Source organism: Squalius cephalus (genome assembly GCF_949319135.1).
Source record: "Squalius cephalus genome assembly, chromosome: 8".
Classification (NCBI taxonomy): Eukaryota; Metazoa; Chordata; class Actinopteri; order Cypriniformes; family Leuciscidae; genus Squalius; species Squalius cephalus.
The window spans coordinates 16,007,010-16,030,728 of record NC_137129.1 but is presented as its reverse complement, the minus strand read 5'-3'; the positions used below and the strand labels follow the sequence as shown (position 1 = coordinate 16,030,728).

Sequence of the window (23,719 nt, the reverse complement as noted above, 5' to 3'; positions counted from 1 at the left end):
AAATAGATTAACTGTCTTTGAAAGGGTTAACAATATTGAGCTATTAGCTCTTAGCTATGTTGCCCAGCCCTAAACATGACAATAAAACATTAGAGTAATAAATAACATTATGCAGAAAGGCTGAATAATAGGTCGTGTCAGTTGACTAACCTCAGTGGCTCCTTGTTGCGTCACCAAACTGTCTGTTGGCCATGCACAGCCGTCCTAGTATGATGCAGAAGAGAGAGGACCGATGTGAGTCATGTATTAAAGACAACACATTAAAAACAACTTCAATTGATGCATTAGAGTTTTGAGTTTGAGTAGAATTTGCTCCAGACATCAGAATACTTGATCTAAATGCACATACAGTACATATGAGAATACAATAATATATCATGTATTATTAATTCAGGGCTGCTGGTAAATTATGTGGCCTCTGAGAATGCAGCTGTAGAAAATGAGCTGTTCTCTAAATTTATGAGCTTGTTTCTAAATTTAAGAGCTCGGTTCCTTTCATGCTCTGCATCTGTTGCTAAATCACATCGTCACCTTCTTCCTATCTTTTTACGACTCTCTCTCATGCTAGGAGGTGAAATGGACTGCAGTCTAGACGAGCTTGTCTTGGCGTTCCCAACTACAGGACGTAAATCAACATAAAGAACAACCAGGGATGTGCAGAACTACGTAATTCCAAAATCGACTAGTCTGTGGGTTGCCTGAACGACTAGTTAGACTAATAGAAACCCTATCTAATTAGGTTGGTTTAGCATTGTGTCCACTGTAAGACATGTTTATTAATGAAATATGGATAACTGCAACTTTTTCCTCACAGAAAACAGGCCTGTTGATTATAATGCACAGTAAAAAAAAAAAAAAATGACTAATGGAGCCAGTTGACCATCATGACCCATCCCTAGGAACTGCGTTATGCATTTGTGCAGGTGTACCGACACAAAGACCCTGAAGCTGGCACGCACATTGCCGAGTCCCATATGAACACGGTCACAAAGTCACACACATGGTGATCAAACAAAAGAACAGGAACTCTACACCCACTCAGAGCTCACACAGACAGGACACACATGGCGACTGGAGAATCAAACGAACACCCACTCAGAATAAAATTCACACGCACACTTACCGGCTGCATGCCCTCCTCTCGTCTTCGGGCCTGGCTGTGGCGTGTGAGGAAGGCCCAGGCCGACAGCCGATAGTGGTTCAGCAAACAGATGATCACAACTACCATTACAGTCATCACCACAATTATGATTATTATCTGAACAAACTCCAGTTCAGCTGCAAGACAAGAAAACAGAGAGAAAATTATTTGCATATTTCACACAATTGCAAAAAAAAAAGAAAGAAGATTTTTACATTTTCAATAGAAAATGAGTAGTGTTTCCCTGTGCAAAACTCCCTGCTAGGGTGTCGTGATTGGTTGCCAGGGCAATGCTATGCAGTTGCTAAGATGGTAATTGTCTGCTTAAAAAAAAAAAAAAAAAAAATTTAAATTCAAATACGCAAATCCTCAAAAATGGCCACAATTTCAGGAGATATTATTTAAACAGTAAAAGACAAGTTAGGCATTAAACTTTAGGGGTTATAGTTAATTCAAAATAGTTTCAAAAATAGTATGATTACTCTTAATGATTTATAAGCTTTCAGGAACATCAGAGAGGCAGCGTAAAGATAGACAGTTGCATACGGATGGATACAAGTATTGACACAGCAAGCACAACATGTTCTTCATTCTTACCACCAGGGGGCAATAAAATGAACACTTCTAAGATTATTGAGATTGGGTGTGGGGAACAGACTCAAAAAGTGACGCAACAGACTAATCCACAAAAATGTGATAACATGACATTTCAAATGGCTTTTCTGACCTACATCAAGTCAAGAAGGGAGAAAAAGAGAAAGAGATTTTGGGTCATTTTTATTATTTATAGGACAGGTCAGAGGATATGATGGGGATATGATGCAAGCTAGATTTTAACTTGAACTGCCCACATGAGCAACACAGCTCAATATGGCAAAGCATGTGCACTTACTGCTAGGCCACAGCTCTGATTTTATGAACTGATGATTATGTCATGGGTAGACCTCACACAGTCAAAGGACGGAATTAATATTTTATGTTTCTCGTCATACTTCCTCTTCACAGAGGTGCATGTACTGGGAATCCTTTGAAAGGAATGCCTGAATGAACATGACAGTCTCCTCTTAATATCCTGTTTTAGACGTCTCCAGCAAATTGCACTAGTGTAAAAAAGGGAGCAGAAATGTTGTTACAAACAGGGTAGACCTCTCTTTCAACCTCCTGCTGACCACAGCCCACCCTGCCGACACACTTTCACACACAGATGGGCCCAGTCAATACAGACTTGTTCTCCAGTCACATGAAAATCATGTAGAGAAATGTGACACACGTATATTCAGAGAAATCTTGTTATCCCTGCTGCCCACTGAGGAACTCCCACAATTCACTCTGACACATGAAGGTTTATGTTTTGAGACAATGGAAAAACTGCTGCAAAGCTGCGGTACTGAAGTAAACCCTTACACGAACAACATTAGCTGTCTAACACAATCTACACTGATGTTAAGGGTAATAATTTTCAAACCTACGACTATGACATCAGCAACGCACAATGGACTTTGGTTTACGCAGGAAAGAAGTTCTGAATGAAATGGGTGCTTTGATGGCTCTCTCCAAGAAGCTACAAACTCAAATTCATCCTCTTTAAATTTAGCATGCAATGAAAACTCACCTTATCTATTTTTCAAACGCCTGTTATAGATCTTATTGTGAACATTTTGTCCACATATATTTAATGTTTAATCAAAGTGTCACAGCTGGATCTTCTGGTGAAAACAACACCAGACTTCTCTCTGGTGACATATGCCGGACTTCTCCAATAATTTAGTTTGCTTAAACCCGCCTCTTTGGAGCATGATGGCGCCTGTAACTGGCAGAGCCGCGGCTCGTCTCCTGCTGTTTAGATTATTGATGGTCATTTTTTCAGTGTACGTGATCATTTCAGCCCGCATAACAGATGGATGCGTCCTGGCTGTATGGACTTATGATCGGGACTCTTTGTTTCTCATCAGAGAGTCGATGGAGGACCTGTTTGATAAATACGACAGGTACAAACAGGCGTTTCCTCCTCCGTTTACTATCGATCCTGACTCACCTGACTACTTGTTGCTATATCGGGCTCCGGGCAGGGTCCGTAAGAGATCCAGGAAAAGAGGCTTGCGATCCGGTGTTCAGGTCAGGCGAAGGCGTGCCGCAGCGCGCGATGGCTTTGTTGTTTTCGGCCGCCGGGACCGCATTCGGTGCCTGCGCCGGATTCCTCTTCTAGATGTGTGCGGCAGCGTGTTCTCGCCGCCGCCTGTTCGGACTTCAACGGGTGTCCTGGATCCTTCACAGCGCTGGAGTTGTGGTCAGAGGTTTTCGCCGCCAATGTTTACTTCCGTGTTTGTGCCGGCTCTCTCCGCATGGACCGGCAGGAGACCATGTGACCGCTGGACGTGCCTTCAACCAATCCCGCTGCACAACAGGGACACTGCCTCCGTGACGTCATCCAAAATGCATTTTGGCCTGTTGAATGCTCGTTCAATTGCGAATAAATCGCATTCATTAAACGATCTTTTCACAAGAGAAGGCCTGGATATTATGTGTTTGACAGAGACATGGCAGAGAGAGGAAGAGCTTATTCACTTAAATGAACTCTGCCCAGCTGGTTGCTTTGCTGTTGGGAGGCCCCGCCCATGTCGTCGCGGTGGTGGACTGGCCATTGTGCACAAGGACATCTATAAATGCAATGAAATCTTGCCCCAAAAATTCTCTTCTTTTGAATTGCAGATGGTCAAGTTGGGTTTCTCATCCTCTTTCTACTGCATATTGGTTTACCGCCCTCCTGGCCCTGCTGCTGTCTTTCTTAAGGATTTTAGTGACTTTTTGTCCTCTATAATAAAGTTGGAATCTGTCTTAATCCTTGGGGACTTTAACCTTCATGTTGATGACAGCTCATCTTGCTCCGCAATGGAATTTTTAACATTGGCTGAAACTTTTAATTTTAAGCAGCATGTATCTGAGCCTACTCACCAAAAAGGCCATATTTTAGATTTAGTTTTTACACTTGGCCTAGATATATTAAACGTATCTGTAAATGATGTGTATATGAGTGATCATAGTATTGTTCTGTTTGATCTTCACTTCAGTTCTGACCCAAAGCCTTCAGCAGTTAGGTCTCAGAGACGTGTTATCACTGCAAATACTGCAGATACATTTTCTGATTTGTTTGATCCTGTTCTAGTTATGGACTGCCTTGATGTGGATGACTTCGTTCACTGTTTTAACAATCACTGTGTAAAAATTCTGGATCAGGTGGCCCCTGTTAAATCAAACTTGTCTGCTCAGAAAAAAACGTGGCCTTGGATTAATGAAGAGATTTTAAATCTTAAGAGACGGATTCGAAAGACTGAACGCCTGTGGAAATCCACTAGCCTTGAGGTGCACAGGCTTTATCTCAGGGATCTTGTGTTGTCCTATAATGTGACGGTTGAAAAGGCCAGATCTGTCTATATCCGTCAACTAGTTACACTAAATAAAAGAAATCCTAAAGTGCTGTTTGACACGATTAATACACTTGTTTGTCCTGCTGCCCCAGTTATCCCTGTTTTTTGTGAAGCTGACTGCAACGCCTTCTTGGGATTTTTCACCAACAAAATCAAAATGATTAAAGATAAAATCCCGTCCCATTCGTGGGGTACCGCTGATGTCTTTGAACCAGTCTCCAGCATGTGGTCCACTTTTAGGACTGTGACGATTGCTGATATTTCTGAACTGGTGACCAGGATGAAGCCATCTTCCTGTTCATTGGACGTCATTCCGTTTAGGCTCTTCCAAAAGGTGTTTGAGGAAATTGGCCCTTGTGTAACCAAAATGGTTAACCTCTCGCTGTCTACTGGTGTTTTTCCAGATGCTTTCAAGCATGCTTTAGTGGAGCCAATACTAAAAAAAGCAGGTTTGGACCCGTCGGATTTTAAAAGTTTTAGGCCCATTTCTAAGCTCCCGCTTTTATCCAAGATCATTGAGAAGGTAGTCTGCGAACAGTTGATAGTTTTCCTGGACAAAAATAACATCCATGAGCCATTTCAGTCCGGTTTTCGCAAACAACACTCTACCGAAACGGCTTTACTGAAAGTGTCAAATGACATTATGATGTCTGCTGATTCTGGAAAACACACTGTTCTAGTTCTTTTGGATCTGTCCTCAGCCTTCGACACTGTCGACCACCAGGTTTTGCTGAAGAGATTGAAGGATCAAGTAGGGCTGTCAGGGTCAGTTCTACAGTGGTTCTCCTCATATTTATCGGGGCGTAGCTTCAGTGTTACAGCTAACCAAATAAGGTCTGAGTCTGCGGATTTGCTTTGTGGAGTGCCTCAAGGCTCGGTTCTGGGCCCTGTTTTATTTTTGTTGTATTTGATCCCTTTGGGAAAGATCATACAAAGGTTCAGTGATGTTTCTTTTCACCTATTTGCTGATGATATCCAACTTTACTGCTGCTTTAAGCCATCAGAGCTCTGTAAGTTAAACTCCTTGCTCCTTTGTCTTGTGGAAATTAAAAAATGGCTAAGTGATAACTCCCTGCAGCTAAATGCAGACAAAACAGAAACCCTGGTTATTGCCCCTGAGGATGAAATCCCTGGGATTAAACAATACTTGGGTGATTTAGGCCAGTCTGCTAAGTCAAGTCTTAGAAATTTGGGAGTTATCCTGGACAAAGACATGTCATTAGTGCAGCACTGCAAGCAGCTGACGAGAAACTGCTTTTTTCAATTAAGGAAAATCTCAAAACTTAGAAATATGGTTTCACGAAATGATTTGGAGCTTATTATTCATGCCTTTGTGTCTTCGCGTTTAGACTATTGTAATAGTTTATTTTCATGCCTAAACCAGAAGGAGCTCTGTCGACTGCAATTAGTACAAAACTCTGCAGCTAGAATTCTGACGCATACAAATAGGAGGTCTCATATATCCCCTATCCTAAAAGAACTTCATTGGCTACCAGTGTCTTATAGGATAAATTTTAAAATTTTGGTTTTAGTTTTTAGAGCTTTGCATGGTCAGGCACCCTCTTATATTAGTGACCTGATTCAGCGCTACACCCCTGTGCGTGCTCTGAGGTCTGTGGATCAGAATCTGCTGACGGTTCCGCGCACTCGCTATCGTACTAGAGGTGACCGATCTTTTCAAGCTGTTGCTTCTAGGTTGTGGAATGACCTCCCACCATCTATGCGCTCTATTGACTCTGTTGATGTCTTCAAATGCAGACTAAAGACTCATCTATTTGTTCAGGCTTTTAATTAGCTGTTTGTGGGTTGATATGATCATGTTCGGTCTATGCTTTTATTGAGTGTATTTTATGATGTAAATGTTTTTAGTTGTGAAGCACTTTGTGGCCTTATACCTGTGAAAGGTGCTATATAAATAAAACTTACTTACTTACTTACTTACTTACTCTGCAAGCTCACGTTCATCTGCCTCCACTTTTGATTGCAATGTCCACATCTCAAAATCCAATCAACAACCAATGCACAAAACCAAGTCCCTGCCTACATTTTTTTCTTTTTTGATAATCCATACATATGTCATAAATAACGGAAAATAACATGGAAGAAAATATCTGCTTCTTTCATTGCGATTTAAAAAAAAATAACGAAGAAAATAAATTAAATTAAATCAATCTCAATAAACTACTTGTCAGTTGTTGAACGACTAGTCATCCATCCTGAGATGTCCAGCTAATAGTTTCTATAGGTGAGCTGTTTCAAAATTGAGTTACTATCATTTCCATCATGATCACTTTCTCTCTATAGCAGAAAGGCCGTTCCCAGGATGCAGTTAGGCCATGTAGTGGCATTGTTAAATAAGCTGCATTGGCGCTGGCTCTTTGCCATGACTCCTCTGGAGAGAGTGCTTGCAAGACAAGACCCCATCTGTTGAGGGCTTGGAGGAGAGGACCAGAGACCAGACACATCCCAGGAGTTAACCCAACATAGGAGATAAAACGGCCCAAATCTGCTGCCCATAACCGGATTACGGCCTGGACCAGATCCAAGAGACAGACAACCGGTGGTAGATTGGGGGTGGGGCAAACATGTTGTAACTGACACACCTCTGAGATATTAAGTTTGTAATCTCTGCCAACCTACAGTACCAGGCACAGCTCTAGCACCATTCCCCCATCCAGGACTGCCCGCTGCCGCTGTAACACAATGTTAACAGTTTTCTCTAAATTGACAGGCTAATCTCATCAGAGTAGCCTCAATCTATCCTCCTTCAAAATGGCTTGTTCGGACCCAAACAACCCAATGTGCAAACAACAGATGATGGCATCTAATATGGTCAAAATAGACTGTAGTCAGGGTGGACACTATGTTTTGAAAACAATGCTGTAAGTACAGATGTACAGTCCTTTGGTCATGTCTAATTTTCAGAACTGAAATGTTTTGCTCACTCAAATTGTTTTGGAAAGATACCTTTTTCAATGTTTTGCCAGCTAAACAATAGACACCTGTATAAACTGTCCATCTATCCCTCACAGTCCTGCTTTAATTTGTCAAATTAAATATGGTGTCTAACCTTACTAGGGTCCATTAAAAGCAGGTGTGTAATTAGTGTGTCGGGTCCTTATTGGTTGTAGCCAAATTAGCTACTGCTCAGATAACAATGCAACTGAATTCAATGTGACTTGTGAGTCATCAGAACATTTATTTGTTATCTCTTTGCCAAGAGTGCAAGTTACATAAACTTGTAATCCTTATATAAAATCATATTGCTTGAGCTTTGTTTAACCTTCCCTGTGCTAATCGGAGGGCTCAAGAGTCTAAGTCAGACGTGACGGCATCCCAGAAGATCTGTTAATGTGTTATGATTACAGACACAAACCCCAGACAGAGCAGACACAACAAACCGTCGTCAGCCTGTTTGCAACAGGGCAGAAATGTAAACAGGCTGTGATAATGTGGCAACAACTGCACAACAGCAAGCCTTAGAGCGAGGGAGAGAGGCAGCTGGGCTAATTCGGGTTAGCCTTATGTGGACTCTCTGAGATTAGACAGCTCAATCCTCTTACCACTACGTATGCTGCTCCATTGTGTTGTTATAGCTAAGAGGAGATATGCACTAACACCTGTCACAGAGCCTCTAACAGACTCTTAGGTAAACTGGAACTTCGGTGAATGTTGTTCAAGCAGTCGTCACCTCGTCTCTAAGGTCGGAAAAAGACCTGGCTGCACAGAAGTGTGCTAGAAGCTGTGAGACCGCTCTGTTCTGTGGAGGCCATTCCATTTCTGAGCTGAAGGAAATGGAGGAGGCATTACATAAGCCTATCTGAAACTTTTTCCCCCCTTTCTCTCTCTCTCTTTTTTATACTGTGCACACAAGCTGCAAAGACAACCAAGTCTGGCCTCCAGATCTATATTTCATGAAGCCATTTCCTGTTTCCTCCTCTCCGCAGTTTCATAACAGAAGGAAAACAGCTGTGCTCTCACGATCTGGGAGTAAAGAAACGGAGAGGGTGGAGGAGGAGGGGGAGAGAGAGGCTGGAGAATGGGGACTGCTGCTCACTGCCAGCCATCTGTGCTCCGTCTCCAAATGTCTCTCCGGTACAGTACTATTCTCATGGAGTCGGGCACAGTATGTGGAGATCATGTCATGAGTGATCCAACAGTTGAACTCACAGCAGTGAGGGAAAGTTCTTAGACTGGGCTTTGAATTCCTACCAAAGCACACATTACACAACAGATTTCCACGGGAAAGATTGTGTGTGTGCGCGGTGAACGACTAATTTCCAAGTGACTTCATCGACATGGCAAGACAGCGAGGATGAGAGAAAAACATTGAAAGTTTCCTTGCGTCCTCTCTAGTTTGGGCCAGCTTGTGGTGCAGTGAGTACAAACAACACTAAAAGTGAGCATCCCCAGTAGATCCCATGCACAAACTGGACATGCATAAAGCCATCGGCCACCCATGTAGGCACTTATGACTGCAGGTTGTACTGGTAACAGGAGAAAAACTGAGATGGACACAGCCAGTCATAATAGCACTGCTTCATCAAGCACAAGCCTTAATGTAGTTAACCATCCATTCACCCACGTCACAGCATTCACCAGACAACAAAGGCATTATGGGAACTTAAGAGGGGACGCATTTCCCCCTCCTCCTGTGTTATCTGAGTTGTCCCATCAGAATGCCAGACAAAAGGAAAGGGCACATGCCAGACGCACATGTGCGATGGAGACTTGAAAGACGGCAGGTTTCACCCAGAAACACAATCATAAGGGAAGCCTGAACCTGGTGCAGTAAATGTCCCTTTCTGGAACATTCCCTAGCAACATACTATGAGTCATTTTATGAGAGGCTGCGGAAGGGGCAAAATAACGAAAGAAAGCCAGAAAAGAAATGTCTGTGGAAGGACGATAGACCAACGTATTGCTATTTCAGTAAATATTTGCAGGCTTCAACAGTGTGTGGGGCTTATTCTATTTAGAAAAGAAAGAAAGAGGCATTTAAGCATTGTGGAATTTTCCCGTTTTTCTGTTTTGGGGAAACTGAGAGAAAGGGGAGGGAGAGCTTGTGAAGTCTTTCACCAGAGCAGCCCTTTCTTGTGTGACAGACATTTTCCATTCACACACAAGGTGTATAAAAAACGCAAGAGACGGAGTGCAAGAGAGACTGAGAGAATGTGGGAGACAGAGGAAAGAAAAGAGAGAAAGTAAGGACACTTCAATAAACTGAGTCTCATGGAACAAATGAGATCAGAGAACAACTCAAAGAGCCACCCAAAAAAACAAAGACGGGCCAAATCTACGAACTTGAGGCACACCATAATCAATCAATGAGTTAAAAATGAACGCCGCTATCTAACGCATGGTCTTTCAGTGGGAGAGATAGCAGGAAGTGTGATGGAGAACTAGGGTGATTTAATCGTGCCAGTGGCAGGAGCTGTTCATCTGTGCCTCGCTAGCAAAGCGGCACTGTCACCTAAGCAGGGAGCAAGCCACTGACCTCGCTCTCTAATCTGAGATAAAGCTCTCGTATTAAAGAGACGCCCCATTAGGGCGCCAGACACGTCTAGACTCCCCATGCCATAACACCCACTTTTCTTTAATTATTTAACCTCCTCGTAAGACTGTACAAGATAAGCTCTGCCTGGGCCCAGACGCCACCTGCTGCAGAGTCCCCCTACACCCACCCCCAACCTGCAGCTCATCTCATCCCACCGGTGACGCCGACTTACCACAAATATTGTTTTACACCCCTCTCCTCCTCTTCTTCTTCTTCAATTCGACACCCCCTTCTCTTCCTCCTCCACCTCTCACTACCGTTCGCCCAGGCAGATTGAGTCATATCCCCTTGAAACTGGACCCAGCTCTGGGTTTAGTTCTTCATCAAATAGTGTTTGGTACATGATGTTCTCTCTGTAGTTCTGACGGCATGACAGAGCTCTTCAAGCACTCTACGATGCAACAGCATGTGTACGCACAACAGACAAATGCTGCATACAATATACATTGTCCTATAGAAACTAGAGCTTCACGATTAATCGTTAAACAACTGTGATCTCAATTCAAACATCTACACGATCTTACTCCTAAATGACCATTCGGATGTCTATAAACCTTTGACAAGTACGATCACACTGGAACATTCAAATCTGATTTGGCACTGCTGCTGACCCATAGCGAGCATTTGTCATGTTAAGGTATGAATCAGCTTCACAAACAGTATTTTAAACCACACAGTATCATTATTTCTGTTATAATAATTTTAATTATCACAGAAGTACTGTGATAAAAGTCTATAGTTCAGATAAACGCTACGGTAGCGATCAAGATAGAGGAAATAACCTTTTGAAAGTAACTTGACGCTTCAAACAAGGGTTGTATCAATTACATTACATCATTATACTAGTAGGTGTGTTTGAATCAAGTCATTGAATCATTCATTCAATAGATTTGTTCATAATCACTGATTTATCCAGTAATGAAAAAACTGAAGTCTTTATGAGTGAGTAATTAAATCATTCATTCAAACCAAAATTTAAAAAAATAATTCAAAATTATTTAAGTAGTTTTTTAATATAGTCTGCAGCTGGTAACATTTTGTCAGAACCTCTAGTAAATTACATGTTATTTTGTTCCGTTGTCTATTCAAAATCTCTATTTTAAACAACAACAACAACAACAACAACAACAACAAAAAGTCATGATTCTCAACTAGTCAAGAATCGTGCAGCTCTAATAGAAACATTTGGTTCCTGTGCAAACAAAGCACTGACGGACTGCACAACAACACCAGGAACATGTATTAAGAAAGGAAAGGAAATTTTAATTTCATGTGGATTTTAAATTGGTTAACATGCTGCAGAGAAGGAAACAACATAACACAATAGCAGAAACAACACAAAGACATTTGCATATTCTGAACTGCACTGATATCAATAAGCCAAACCCTCATATTTGGATCAAAAGATTAAAATGCCATAGTTACCCTCATTTTAAAAGCTCCATTTTCCTCCATTTTGTTTATCTTCTCTGCATGAACCGAACAACATAAATGATTGGAGAGCAAATGGCTTGGTGGCTCTTACAACAGACACAAGTGACACAGTGCAAATTGCTCTCAAATATACATGTGTCACACTGCCAAACCCCAGACAAACTCTACTTTTCCAAAGAGATAATGGAAATTATCACAGAGGGAAACCATAAAGAAAGAACGCTAAACCTTGCTAGCTTTAGTCCAGGCAAGGGAATGTCTTCTAAACATAGTGCTCAGACTCAGAGAATAACTGCAAACATCAAGTCAACAACATGATGATTATGACTGGGTTCAGCATGTGACTTCACTGACTGCTGTAATATGAGATGTGAAGGTAAGAGCCCATCCAATCTGAACACTGACTCACTAGATTAACACACATACAACCCCTCGGCCTCCATGCACTCCCTGAGGAACACACTACATCCAGTGCATCATCTCCTACGCAGCTGCACGGCCATACACGCAGAAAGAATGAGTGGTTGACGAACAGGACCAAAAAAAAAAAAGACCTGGCAATAAAATCCAAGACAGACTAAGCATCCTGACCATGCCCTTCTTGATCACAGAATGGATATAATTCTTATCTTGGATGCTGACTGGTCAATACAGCATTCCAGTCGCGCTAAAATATCTCATATAGTAACATCTATGACGTGAAACACCAGTTCATTGTGCAGCACCAAAAAAGGCCAACTATCAACCTTAGTTTTCATATTTTCATGTAAGAGACTATATCTTCTAACAGAAAAATATCACTTCATGAATTTGTTTTTTACTTTATAAAAGCAATACGACACAAACTTGTGCTATATTGTGATTGTCATTACTTTAGGGGTTGCAGTTACTTCACAGCTCATCACGCCTTAGGAGCCATTCACACAGAGAACATTTTTCCATTCAACTGCGCTACTTTTACATTGTTTTTCAGTGTGCGCTAGATGGATGTCTTTAATCATTGCGCCTTGCATCTTTAGCTGCATCTCTTGCAGGATATGGTATTCTAAAAACGCGGCGCTCAAGTAGTCTTTTTTTTTTTTTTACTCGTCTCTGGACCTTGCACTTTTTTCCATTCCACTGACTTGCAACTCGTGTTTTTAACAGCAAAAATGCCTTCTGCGTGGACCAGTCCTTACAATGCTCTTTAGCTGTGACTATATTGGCATCCTATCGTACACGTTTGGTTAAGTATCCATGAGGACAAAATATACTGACAGGTAAAAACAACACATTATTTGTCTGGTCATTCACTATGGCCCAGTGTAGAAATCGATATTAGATTCTATAACTGCATGTTACAAGCCACTTGCCGGATACTTTGTAAACAGTATTGTGTGACATGCTGGGTCAAGGAAAGTACTAAAAACAATTTACTTCTTGCTACCAGCCAATTGTAGGTGATTAGAGAACATTTGCAAGCCATTAATAGATCTTAGCTTCCATGAAACTGTGTTCTGCATTTTTTTCAACAGAAATATTTTTGTCCTTAAGACAGCTGTTAGCAGTTTTTTTCTTGTCATCAAACAGTCAGGCAGTGGTGAACCAGTCTTACTCTCTCAGTAAAACTGCACCTGTCACAAAAACATGAGGACAGACAGTGAATTTGTTACTCATATTTAAAATGTAGCAGCTTCATTTGAGGAATATTCTATATACATGTCACCACATGGAGTTCTGAAAGGAAATAAAAAGGTCAAATTTTAACCTGCATTTGGCAGTTGTTGAGTGTTTTTTGGATCCTGTTTATATGTAACATAACATCTAATATAACATAGGCAGCAGCATCATATATATCTAACAGTCTTGTGTGATCTGATGTCCCCAGAATGTGTGTATGTGAAGTTTTAGCTCAAAATACCACACAGATCAGTTTTTATAGCATGTCAAAATTGCCATTTGGGGGTGGGGGGGGGGGGGGCTGCACAAAAAATGTGCCGTTTTGTGTGTGTCCCTTTAAAAGCAAATAAACTGCTGCTCCCAGCCCCCTTTCAAGAAGAGGGCGGAGCTTCCAGAGCTCATACCGGCAACAAAACAGGACAATCTCACACACTGAAAATGTCAGTACCAGTGTTCGGTTCGAATTGTAATTGGACTTCAGGGCCAGATAATATATGCTGCATGGAGATACAACAGGTATAGTTTAATTACGTGGTTATAACTTATGTTGTCATCTTGCTTTTATCCACTATTAGTAACAAGCCTGTTGTAGCGGACCCCATCCGAATGATGGCCAAAACTTTACTGATGAGTTTTATGAAGTTAATTGTACATCACACTAAAGATGAAGCGTCCGTTTGCACTCCAGAAAATCACCATAAGAGCTGAATAAAACACAGTACAAGAAATGCGCATTAAAGTCTTATCCATAAACTCTCTCTCTCCCTTGCATTATCATCAACATACACAGCGAATTACACAAAACACTTACAGTAAACAAATGGAGAAAACGGCGGACTGTGTACAGCTCACTGAGGGTGGGGGTCTATGCTAATACGCCAGAGTCCGTCAGCAGTATTTTGCAGTATACGTATTTTGTGACGTCATAAAAGTTAGAATCTACAAACGACTTGTTCTGAGACAGTGCTTAAGATTTATGGGGATTAAAAAAATGGAGCGGGAGGATTTTTATCATTACTGGGTGGTTGTGTACACACTCTGCCAACACACATTTATGTTCAAACATCATGTAAAAGTGAATTTTGCATGATAGGTCCCCTTTAAATAAAATGTAAATATTTAGATAATAGAAATGAAAGGTGAAATTCAAGAGGTAATTTTTCCCAGACTTAATAAAATTATGCTCCCCCATTCTTAGTTTGGGGTCAGGCGCCGAAAGGGGTGGCCGACATAATCAGATCCCCGACTGACTTTCAAATGGGGGTCTGGACACATCCCTCATCCAAAATACCAGCCACACGACAACAAAGCTTTAATGTGATGAAGGTTTAATGTTGCTATAAGATATATGTAAAATATATGATAAACTCTAAAATATCATGTGAAAATACTGCAATGCAACACACAATTGTTCTGTTTCATGTGCGAAATAAGCACAATTGTGAACATTCCAATGACTGAAATGCACATTTTATTAGGCCATTACATTGATTTGTGCATCCTCACTCAAAAATGGAAGTCACTGTTGTGATACTATTCATGTAATAAAATGTATTAAAACATTTACATAAGTAACTATTACTGTTTATTACTGAGTATCATTACATTGGTGCATATAAATCATTTTTCATTTAGTTCATTTATCTATGGAAAAGATTCCATGTATTTCAGAAAACTCCACAAATCCAATCATCAAGTTAATTGTGATCTGTGAAATAAACCTAAAATATTCAAATTATTGCTAAAATAATCCTTTATGTTTACGCAGGGTTCTTTTCTGGTAATTTCCAATGCAGAAAAGATTGTTTTCATATTTAAATCAGGCAGCCGGAACTCCACGATGACGAGCCCGATGAATAAGAAGCTAAGAGTTACCGAAGAGACCTTCTGACCTTTCAACTCTGAGAGCAGGGGGTTGGAGGAGTGATGTCTGAGAGCAGGACCCAGTGCATGCATGCCTGATGAGAGGGGATGGGTGTGAGACACACAGTCTGATAACATCACGTCTGATCTGATTCTGTTGCGTCTGCTGTCTGCTCGGCTGTCTCTCTTGCCCGGAGCACCAATGCACCATTTTACAACAACAACAAAAAAAGGCAGCGGAAGGGAGGCCAGATGCTGTGTGTGTTATGCGGACAAATCGTTTACATTCCTGGGTAAAAACTAAACAGGGAAGCTGCTTTAGATAGGTCTACGTTGTGCCGTGACTGTTTTGAAAACCACACTCAGGATTTTTTTTTAAATGTCTATGTCTGCATTAAAAAAAAAAAAAATTCTTCTATAAACTTCACTGTAAAACAAATTATGCTGTTGCTTAAATTTTCTGCTTTTGCGCTCAGACAATAAAAGGCTTTCGATTTACAGCTAACCATATGAAAAATATTCCTGCATGTGCTTGATGCTTTAATTTGTTTGTTTTTTTTGTTTTTTTTTACTGAAAGCTGCCTCAAAGAAATTGCAGAATGGCGCTCATTGTATTTAACCCACTAAAACTTATTATAGAACTTGCGATAGATCAATATATATTGACCCGGCCATTAAATCTGATAATATTTGGCCATTTAGATCAAAAACCAAAATAATTTGTGATTACCAAAATTAGTTTTAAAATCTAGCCACTTCCTTGGATTACATATTTTCTGCAAAAATATACACTACAGTTGAAAAGTTATGCTCACTAAAGCTGCATTTATTAAATCAAAAATACAGTAAACTCAGTAATATTGTAAAACAGTATTACAATTGAAAATAACTGTTTTCTATTGTAATTTATTTTAAAATGTAATTTATTCATGTGATGCAAAGCTGAATTTTCAGCATTATAACTCCAGTCTTCAGTGTCACATGATCCTTCAGAAATCATTCTAATATGATGATTTGCTGCTCAAGAAACTTTTCTTATTATTATCAATGTTGAAAAAGATTGTGCTGCTTAAAGGGGACATATCATGCTAAATCCACTTTTTTAGCCCTTAAATGCATTTTGTTGTATATTTGGAGTGTTTAGAAGTACAGAAAAGTTTAAATTATTCTCTTCAGGTGCTTCGTTGATATCTTTATATTCTGTTTTGGCCTTATTTTTCAACCTGTTCCGATTTTTCTGTTATCTATGACGTTTTGTGAACTATTACGTCACAGTATTTGCAGCAGAACTGCCAAATAAGGACATTGACTTCCAGCCCAACACTTCGAGCAATCCGCCATTTTCATTTCTCGCTGCAATTTTGTAGTCCAAGCTAAAGGATGCAGAAGTTACGAGAGGGTAAGTTAAAATGTTCGGTTGTTGGATGTAGTAACCCACAAGCTTCATTACACCGTCTAATGTAGATGAACTGGCGCGCTTGTGACAGGGCGCATGTTTAACTGAAAGAACGAGCAGAGAGAGAGAGAGACCCGGTCGTGCGCACGCACTCTCTCTCTCTTTGGAGCCAGGCGAAAGTGTAAACAAGACACCGTCTCCAAACTAGACGCTGTCTTGCTCTCTCTCCCTCGCACATATTAATCAAAATAAATCGACACGGTGGTAAAAGGTCGGAAGACCAAAGTTTCATGTGTAAATACAGTAACACACCATTGCGATACATCCATATGAAGACGTTGTTCTGCAGGCTCGTCGTCTTCATTTTCATCTCGCTCCGGGTCCGACTCTGGCTCGAACATGTAAGGCTGGCTGGACAAGTCTTCCGTTGTTGACATTTTGTTAATAACGTGTGAATAAAAAGTTTCTGTGCCGCTAGATAATCGTATCTCTGCTATCAAACTACAAAAATGGCCGAACGGGGTGGAGTTGAACCGAGTGTCACCTGGAGAGGGGGCGGGGTATGAAGTGTCTCAATTGTATTTAAAGAGACCGCACCAAAACGAGTTGCTCTCAGACACACATCAGAAAAGGGGTAGAAAAGGGGCCTGTGGAGCTATAATAATGAGGAATTCAGACCCAAGCATTGCAGTTCCGCTTTATATAGACTACAAATGTATGATTTCTATGTAAAAAGGAACGATTTAAAAGCATGATATGTCTCCTTTAATTTTCTGGTGGAAACTTTTTTTTTTTTTGCATGAACCTAGTCATTTTAACTGTAGTGTACATTTTTTCAGAAAATTTGTTTAAAATAGAATAGTTAAATATAACTTAAACAGTACATCACTTTATTAATCACTCATCATATTCTTGATGCTGTATTGGCTATTTTTAAAACATGTATCAGTTGACCAATAGAACCTTAAGGGAGTTCAGAAATTGGCTTAATAAAATAATAATAATATGCTGAACAATAATATGCTGACACAACTGCCACTGTGTTTGTGTGACTGCCTAAAGGAAACGACCTCCAAATAAAAAGGCTGACATCAGACACAAGTCTGGTCCTCTGGTTACACAAAAGCCAAACACAGGCGAGAGACGTGCAACTCTTAAACTCTATCCATTATCAGCACACCCCCATCAGACAGCATGAATACATACATGGGTCTGTCCAGATACGACTCTGCCAGACCCGTACAAAACACACAACATGCCTCCCTGCAGGGCTCGTCAAACCCCCAGCATGACTACCAATCTCCTCTGAGATGAGTCCCCTGGGGCCCATGGAGAATCCCAGAAGGTGGGTGCACGACCAGACACAAAGAAGGGGACCATGGCCAATGTCAAGGCTGGCTGACTGCTGCAGGGTGAGGCTCAGCTGCTGCTGTCAGAGGGCAAGAGTGGAGGGTGACACCCTAAAGCTGTCCCCTTTTTGTCTTCCAAAGACACCCAGTGGTACGGTGGTAAAATGACCCAACAACACTCACATAAACAAAAAAATGTTGGATTTGAAACTACTGAGTCACCAAGGGGTAACTATCTAAAATAGTGATGTTGACTTAAATACATGTAATTTGACAGAAGCTCAACTGTTTTCCAAAGCTTTTTCATGAATGTTTCCATTACTTTTTCCAACAAGTCACATTGTAGTGCAATAAAGGGCTATAATCAGTAATAGGGCTGGGCGATAAATCGATAATGATATGTCTTGCGATCGACACGTAATCAATATCAATAAAAAATATGTTCGATAAAACGTTTGATTTTTTTTTTCTTCGTCGGAAGAAACCAGAGGTTGCGAAGCAAGTTTGGTTGCATGAACAAAGGCACTCAATCTCTGGTAACCTAGCAACGTAGGGAGTGACACGCTAACAGCCAGTCATGTAACAGTATCAAGTACCATATCGTTGTCTCGTGTTGGATTCTTCAGTAACAGAACCGGCGTGGAGTGATAAGTGGAAAATGAGTGCCGCAGCGATTGCTGATAAAACAGGAAAAGTCAGCTCGCCAGTATGCCAGTTTTTTGGATTTTATAAGTCTGACCGTAGTCAGACCAATGTCGTCTACAAATTATGCAAGACCGTCGTCGGTTTCTCTGTTTATATTTAACACTTTGCACTATTGTATTACACTTTATTAAGCATTTCTTACATATTCTTTATTTCTGCACCTTAATGTTAAGAGATAACTGTTAAGTGTTCATTGTGATTTTAGACTTATGTTTACATTTTAATTATTTGAGTGTTTTCCATGGTTGTGTTGACATTTCTGCCTTTATAACTGAGGGGATTATAATCAGAGGAAGGTTAAGTTTAAAATAAACATGTTTAAATGTAATATATTTTTCTCCTGGTCCTTATTTTAAATAGGTCATAAAAAATATAAATAATTATCGATATCGACCGATATGAAACACTTATATCGTGATACAGTTCCCAGCCCTAATCAGTAATCAAATGTGCTCTCTTAAAATGTCCAACAAGATGTCATGACAAAACTTAACTATTTTACAGATCAGTGGGGTGTAAGCAGATTGTACGAAACCGTATAAACAAGATTGTACAAACTGATACTAATTTTGCCGCAAATTCACCAAAACGTCAAAGTTACGAATTGCCAAGAGAGTGTTGAAATGGAAAAGTCTTGGGAAGAAATGCATTGAAAAGTCTGATTCATTCTAGTGAATCAATTTGTTGAAATGGTCAATATAAATGAACTGATAAAAAAATTACAGGTCTTTTTTTCTTCAAGTATTTATTTAAGTGCCACCTACTTCATTATGTTTCTTTCTTCAATTTAGTTATATAAATTAGAGTATAATCTAGTTTTTTGTGTGTTGTTGTATTTAGTTTAAAATTTAGTTTAAAAGTTGCTTCGTTTACAAATCCTCATTGTTATGTGCCAGAAAATAAGCCTCTGAATTATTCCATTGCATAGTTATACTGTTGAAAATACATTGTCTTTATAGAAAGCTTTAATGTAGTGACCTCATTTTTATTAGTAGATTGTAGTAACTAGCTAATTACATTTTCAAAAAAATAGCTTGTCTGTCGTTCTAAGTAGCTTCAAAGTAGCTTGTAGCTTAGGAAGCTATGGTTTCAAAGTAGCTTCCTGCCAGTCACAAAGACACACGTTTTTTAAAGGAGACATATCATGCTTTTAAATTGTTCCTTTTTACATATAAATCATACATTTGTAGTCTATATAAAGCAGAACTGCAATGCTTGGGTCTGAATTCCTCATTATTATAGCTCCACAGGCCCCCTTTTTACCCCTTTTCTGATGTGCTTCTGACAGCAACTCGTTTTGGTGCGGTCTCTTTAAATACAATTGAGACACTTCATACCCCGCCCCCTATCCGCGTTGCAGAGGTTCAACTCCACCCCGTTCGGCCATTTTTGTAGTCTGATAGCAGAGATAGGATTATCTAGCGGCACATAAACTTTTTATGCACACGTTATTAACAAAATGTCAACAACGGAAGACTTGTCCAGCCAGCCTTACATGTTCGAGCCAGACTCGGAGCCGGAGCGAGATGAAAATGAAGACGACGAACCTGCAGAACAACGTCTTCATATGGATGTATCGCAATGGTGTGTTACTGTATTTATACATGAAACTTTGGTCTTCCGACCTTTTACCACCATGTCGATTTATTTTGATTAATATGTGCGAGGGAGAGAGAGCAAGACAGCGTCTAGTTTGGAGACGGTGAATCTTGTTTACACTTTTGCCGGGCTCCGAGAGAGAGAGAGAGAGTGCGAGCGCGACCGGGTCTCTGGTCTCTGCTCGTTCTTTCAGTTAAACATGTGGATATGGCAGTTCATCTACATTAGACTGTGTAATGAAGCGTGTGGGTTACTACATCCAACAACCGAACATTTTAACTTACCCTCTCGTAACTTCTGCATCCTTTAGCTTGGACTACAAAATTGCAGCGAGAAATAATAATGGCGGTTTGCTCGAAGTGTTGGGCCGGAAGTCAATGTCCTTATTTGGCAGTTCCGCTGCAAATACTGTGACGTGATAGTTCAAAAAACGTCATAGATAACAGAAAAATCTGAACCGGTTGAAAAATAAGGCCAAAACTGAATATAAAGATATCAACGAAACACCTGAAGAGAATAATTTCATCTTTTCTGTACTTCTAAACACTCCAAATATACAACAAAATGCATTTAAGGGCTAAAAAAGTGCATTTAGCATGATATGTCCCCTTTAAGTTACACATTTCGTTAGCACAGCACTGTTATCTTGGTGGAGTGGATCTTCACTGCATTTAATGGTCTGACGGAAATTGAATGGTGCATTTTAGTAGTGTTGTAAAAATGAATCTAGTTACCCCTCAGCAGGCTGACCCACCCCCTGTGTGCCTTAAAACCCTTTTGACATGACAGAGTGCGCACACACCCTCCTAGGAGCGTGAACAGGCCATACAATGATTAGCAGGAGGGGTTGACAGCTGACCTCCGCTGTGACCTCATCACACTTGCTCACAGACGTGCATGCACACACCCCTCTGAGCTCATGCATTAGGTGCATTAGATTATTGGATGGAGTGCTGTTATGGCCAAGATGGGCCTGTAAAGTCCAGTTTTGATTGCCCTGCCTGGGGTTACTGGGGCAGGGGTGTGACCTTGAGTCTACCCTGGAGCGATGCTGGAGAGGAAGAGTATGCATATTGTATTGGATAAAGTGCTAGGGCCCATGGGGTCGCTTGACTGACACCTCTCTAACAAGGCAATTACTGATCTCACCGATGTGTTCGCACACTTCACACAACTGCTTTGCTCACAAACACTTACACACACAATGTGAATCACTACCACATTCTTGGCAACTTCACTTAGTCAAAAGCTGGTAGTAATAATGAATGTGACTAAAATGTTGCACAAAATATTGGTTATCATACTGGACAATATCAGTGAATTATTGTTGTCTGATTAGGCCAAAATTTGGTGAATATACAGAAAATAATTTGCCCATTGACCTCTGTCCATCATGGCCTCCTAATCATCTGCATATATTTATTAGCTCTATCACTCTGTCTCCTCTCCACCAATAAGCTGGTGTGTGGTGGGCGTTCTGACGCAATATGGCTGCCGTCGCATCATCCAGGTGGAAGCTGCAGATTGGTGGTGGTTGAGGAGATTACCCCCCACTATATAAAGCGCTATGAGTACCCACAAAAGCGCTATATATAGCCTATGTAACAAATTATTAATTATTATTATTAACGATAACAAGAGTGAAGAATGCAATTTTTTCAGCCAACTGGCTTTTATTGTGATTTGTACTATACAAGCCTAAACAGACAGCCAGTCAGAGAGAGATATCGACTGAATGTGTGCGATTACCTGCGTCTATCCTTCTTCAGGTCAAGTCATATATTGGTTAAAAAAAATGTTTGCCATGTCCGAAAAGGAAAGTGAAATCTTTGTCATAGCATCCTGTCAATGGCGTCAGCGCTGGTCAATGCATTGAATCAATGCCATTGGTCTCTATGACGTGAAGCATCAGCTTCACTAGCAAGAGTATTTTTTTTTTTTTATTAAAAAAAGTCAAACAGTAATATTTATAATAAGGGTGTAAAATTACTCACGGTTTGGTTTGTTTGTATCACGGTTTTAGGGTCACGGTTTCGGTACGGTTCGGTATGCGCTATGTTCAGGAAAAAAAGACTACTGTCAAATAGAAATAAAGAAAATAAGAAAAAACTAATAAATACAATAGAGCAAAGATACAAATAAAAATAAACAATGCTTTTCAGGTTTTTCAGGTAGGTCTAACATTAGTTTTCAGGTACAGAAATTGAACAAAATAATCAAATCTAAAATAACACTGCATATAATCTACAATGTATACATTTAATTAAGATTAATAGAAATAAAGTTAAACTTAAAAGTTATTCAATCAAGAGCAGTGAGTAATTTCTTTGTCTTTTGTTGTTTGGTTAACATTAAAACAGACAGCAGCAGGAATATAAGGCTGCTGTCACTTTAAAGGGATAGTTCACTTTGAAATAAAATTTTGGTATGTTTTAGCTTACCTCAAGGGCATCCAAGATGTAGGTGTCTTTTTTTCCGCAGTAGTTTCAATTTTGATATTTTTAGGTCAAACCGTTCTTGTCTGACAGTCATATCATGCAGGTCTATGGTCACCCCCTCAAAGAGCATGCACAGAGTCCAAATTAAAACAATTCCCCATCGTCCAAATTAAACAATTCCCCATCGTAAGTACACATTGATGGCCTAAGACACGAAACGAGCGGTTTGTGTGAGAAAACGAACAGTATTTATATCGTTTTTACCTCTTATAACACAGCCACGTCCAAGTGATCTGAGGGTGCGAGCGCATCCTGGTGTGTGACGTGTGCGCAGACTGGTGCATAGATATATGATATGACTGTCAGACAAAGAACGGTTTGACCTAAAAATATCAAAATTGAAACTACTGCGGAAAAAAAGACACCTACATCTTGGATGCCCTTGAGGTAAGCTAAAACATACCAAAATTTAATTTCAAAGTGAACTATCCCTTTAAGACAGGGGTGGGCAAACTACGGCCCGCGGGCCGCCACATACGGCCCGTTAGGCTGTTTAATCCGGCCCATCGAGTATTTAAAAAATTGTCTTAAGATCGCATTCATTTTGCCTTTTTCTTGCAATACTTTGCATTATATATATATTGCGTTGCATATATTTGACAATCGGAATATCAGATATGTCATGCCATAGCTAACAAATGTAAAAAAGGAAAAATGACATAAAAGCAGATTATCATTCATTCAGCGCTGTTGTGGCTGCGGTGTGTCACGTAACAAGCAATGACGCGTCACCATGGAAACCAAACAGACAGCAACTTAAGCGCATAGACTTGTTGCACGTTAATGTTTTTTCCTTTTTTGGAAACTCACAGAGAAAAAAATGTTTGGTAACCGCTTGCACACCTGTTTAGTTTTTCCTTTGATTTGTCTGCTATTTAGTTTCTTTGCTCCTCTGGATTTGTGGATGTATCCTGACTGATTCCGTTTACCGACCTTTATCGCCCGGCTTTCGACTACGCTCCCCTGTCTGCCATTTAACATTACAGAACCCGTTTTTTTTTTTCATTAAATGTTCTGATCTGCCTTTGCTTTTTATGTTTTATTGTATTATTCTTAAAATAAATTTGTACATTCGTTTATTTCGGGGGTTTTT

General features: G+C 40.2%; 1 protein-coding gene across 4 annotated transcripts in view; it reads right to left on the bottom strand.

The window, feature by feature from the left end:
* The window catches only part of ldlrad4a (low density lipoprotein receptor class A domain containing 4a), a 97,353-nt gene that overhangs the window by 4,302 nt on the left and 69,332 nt on the right, over positions 1-23,719 (bottom strand). For all 4 annotated transcript variants that reach the window (XM_079878281.1, XM_079878284.1, XM_079878282.1 and 1 more), the window contains 2 exons: positions 1,124-1,278; positions 151-204 (listed from right to left, as the gene is read on the bottom strand). In XM_079878281.1, the coding sequence (XP_079734407.1) occupies positions 151-204; positions 1,124-1,278 (209 nt within the window). The remainder of the gene's footprint in view (positions 1-150; positions 205-1,123; positions 1,279-23,719) is intronic.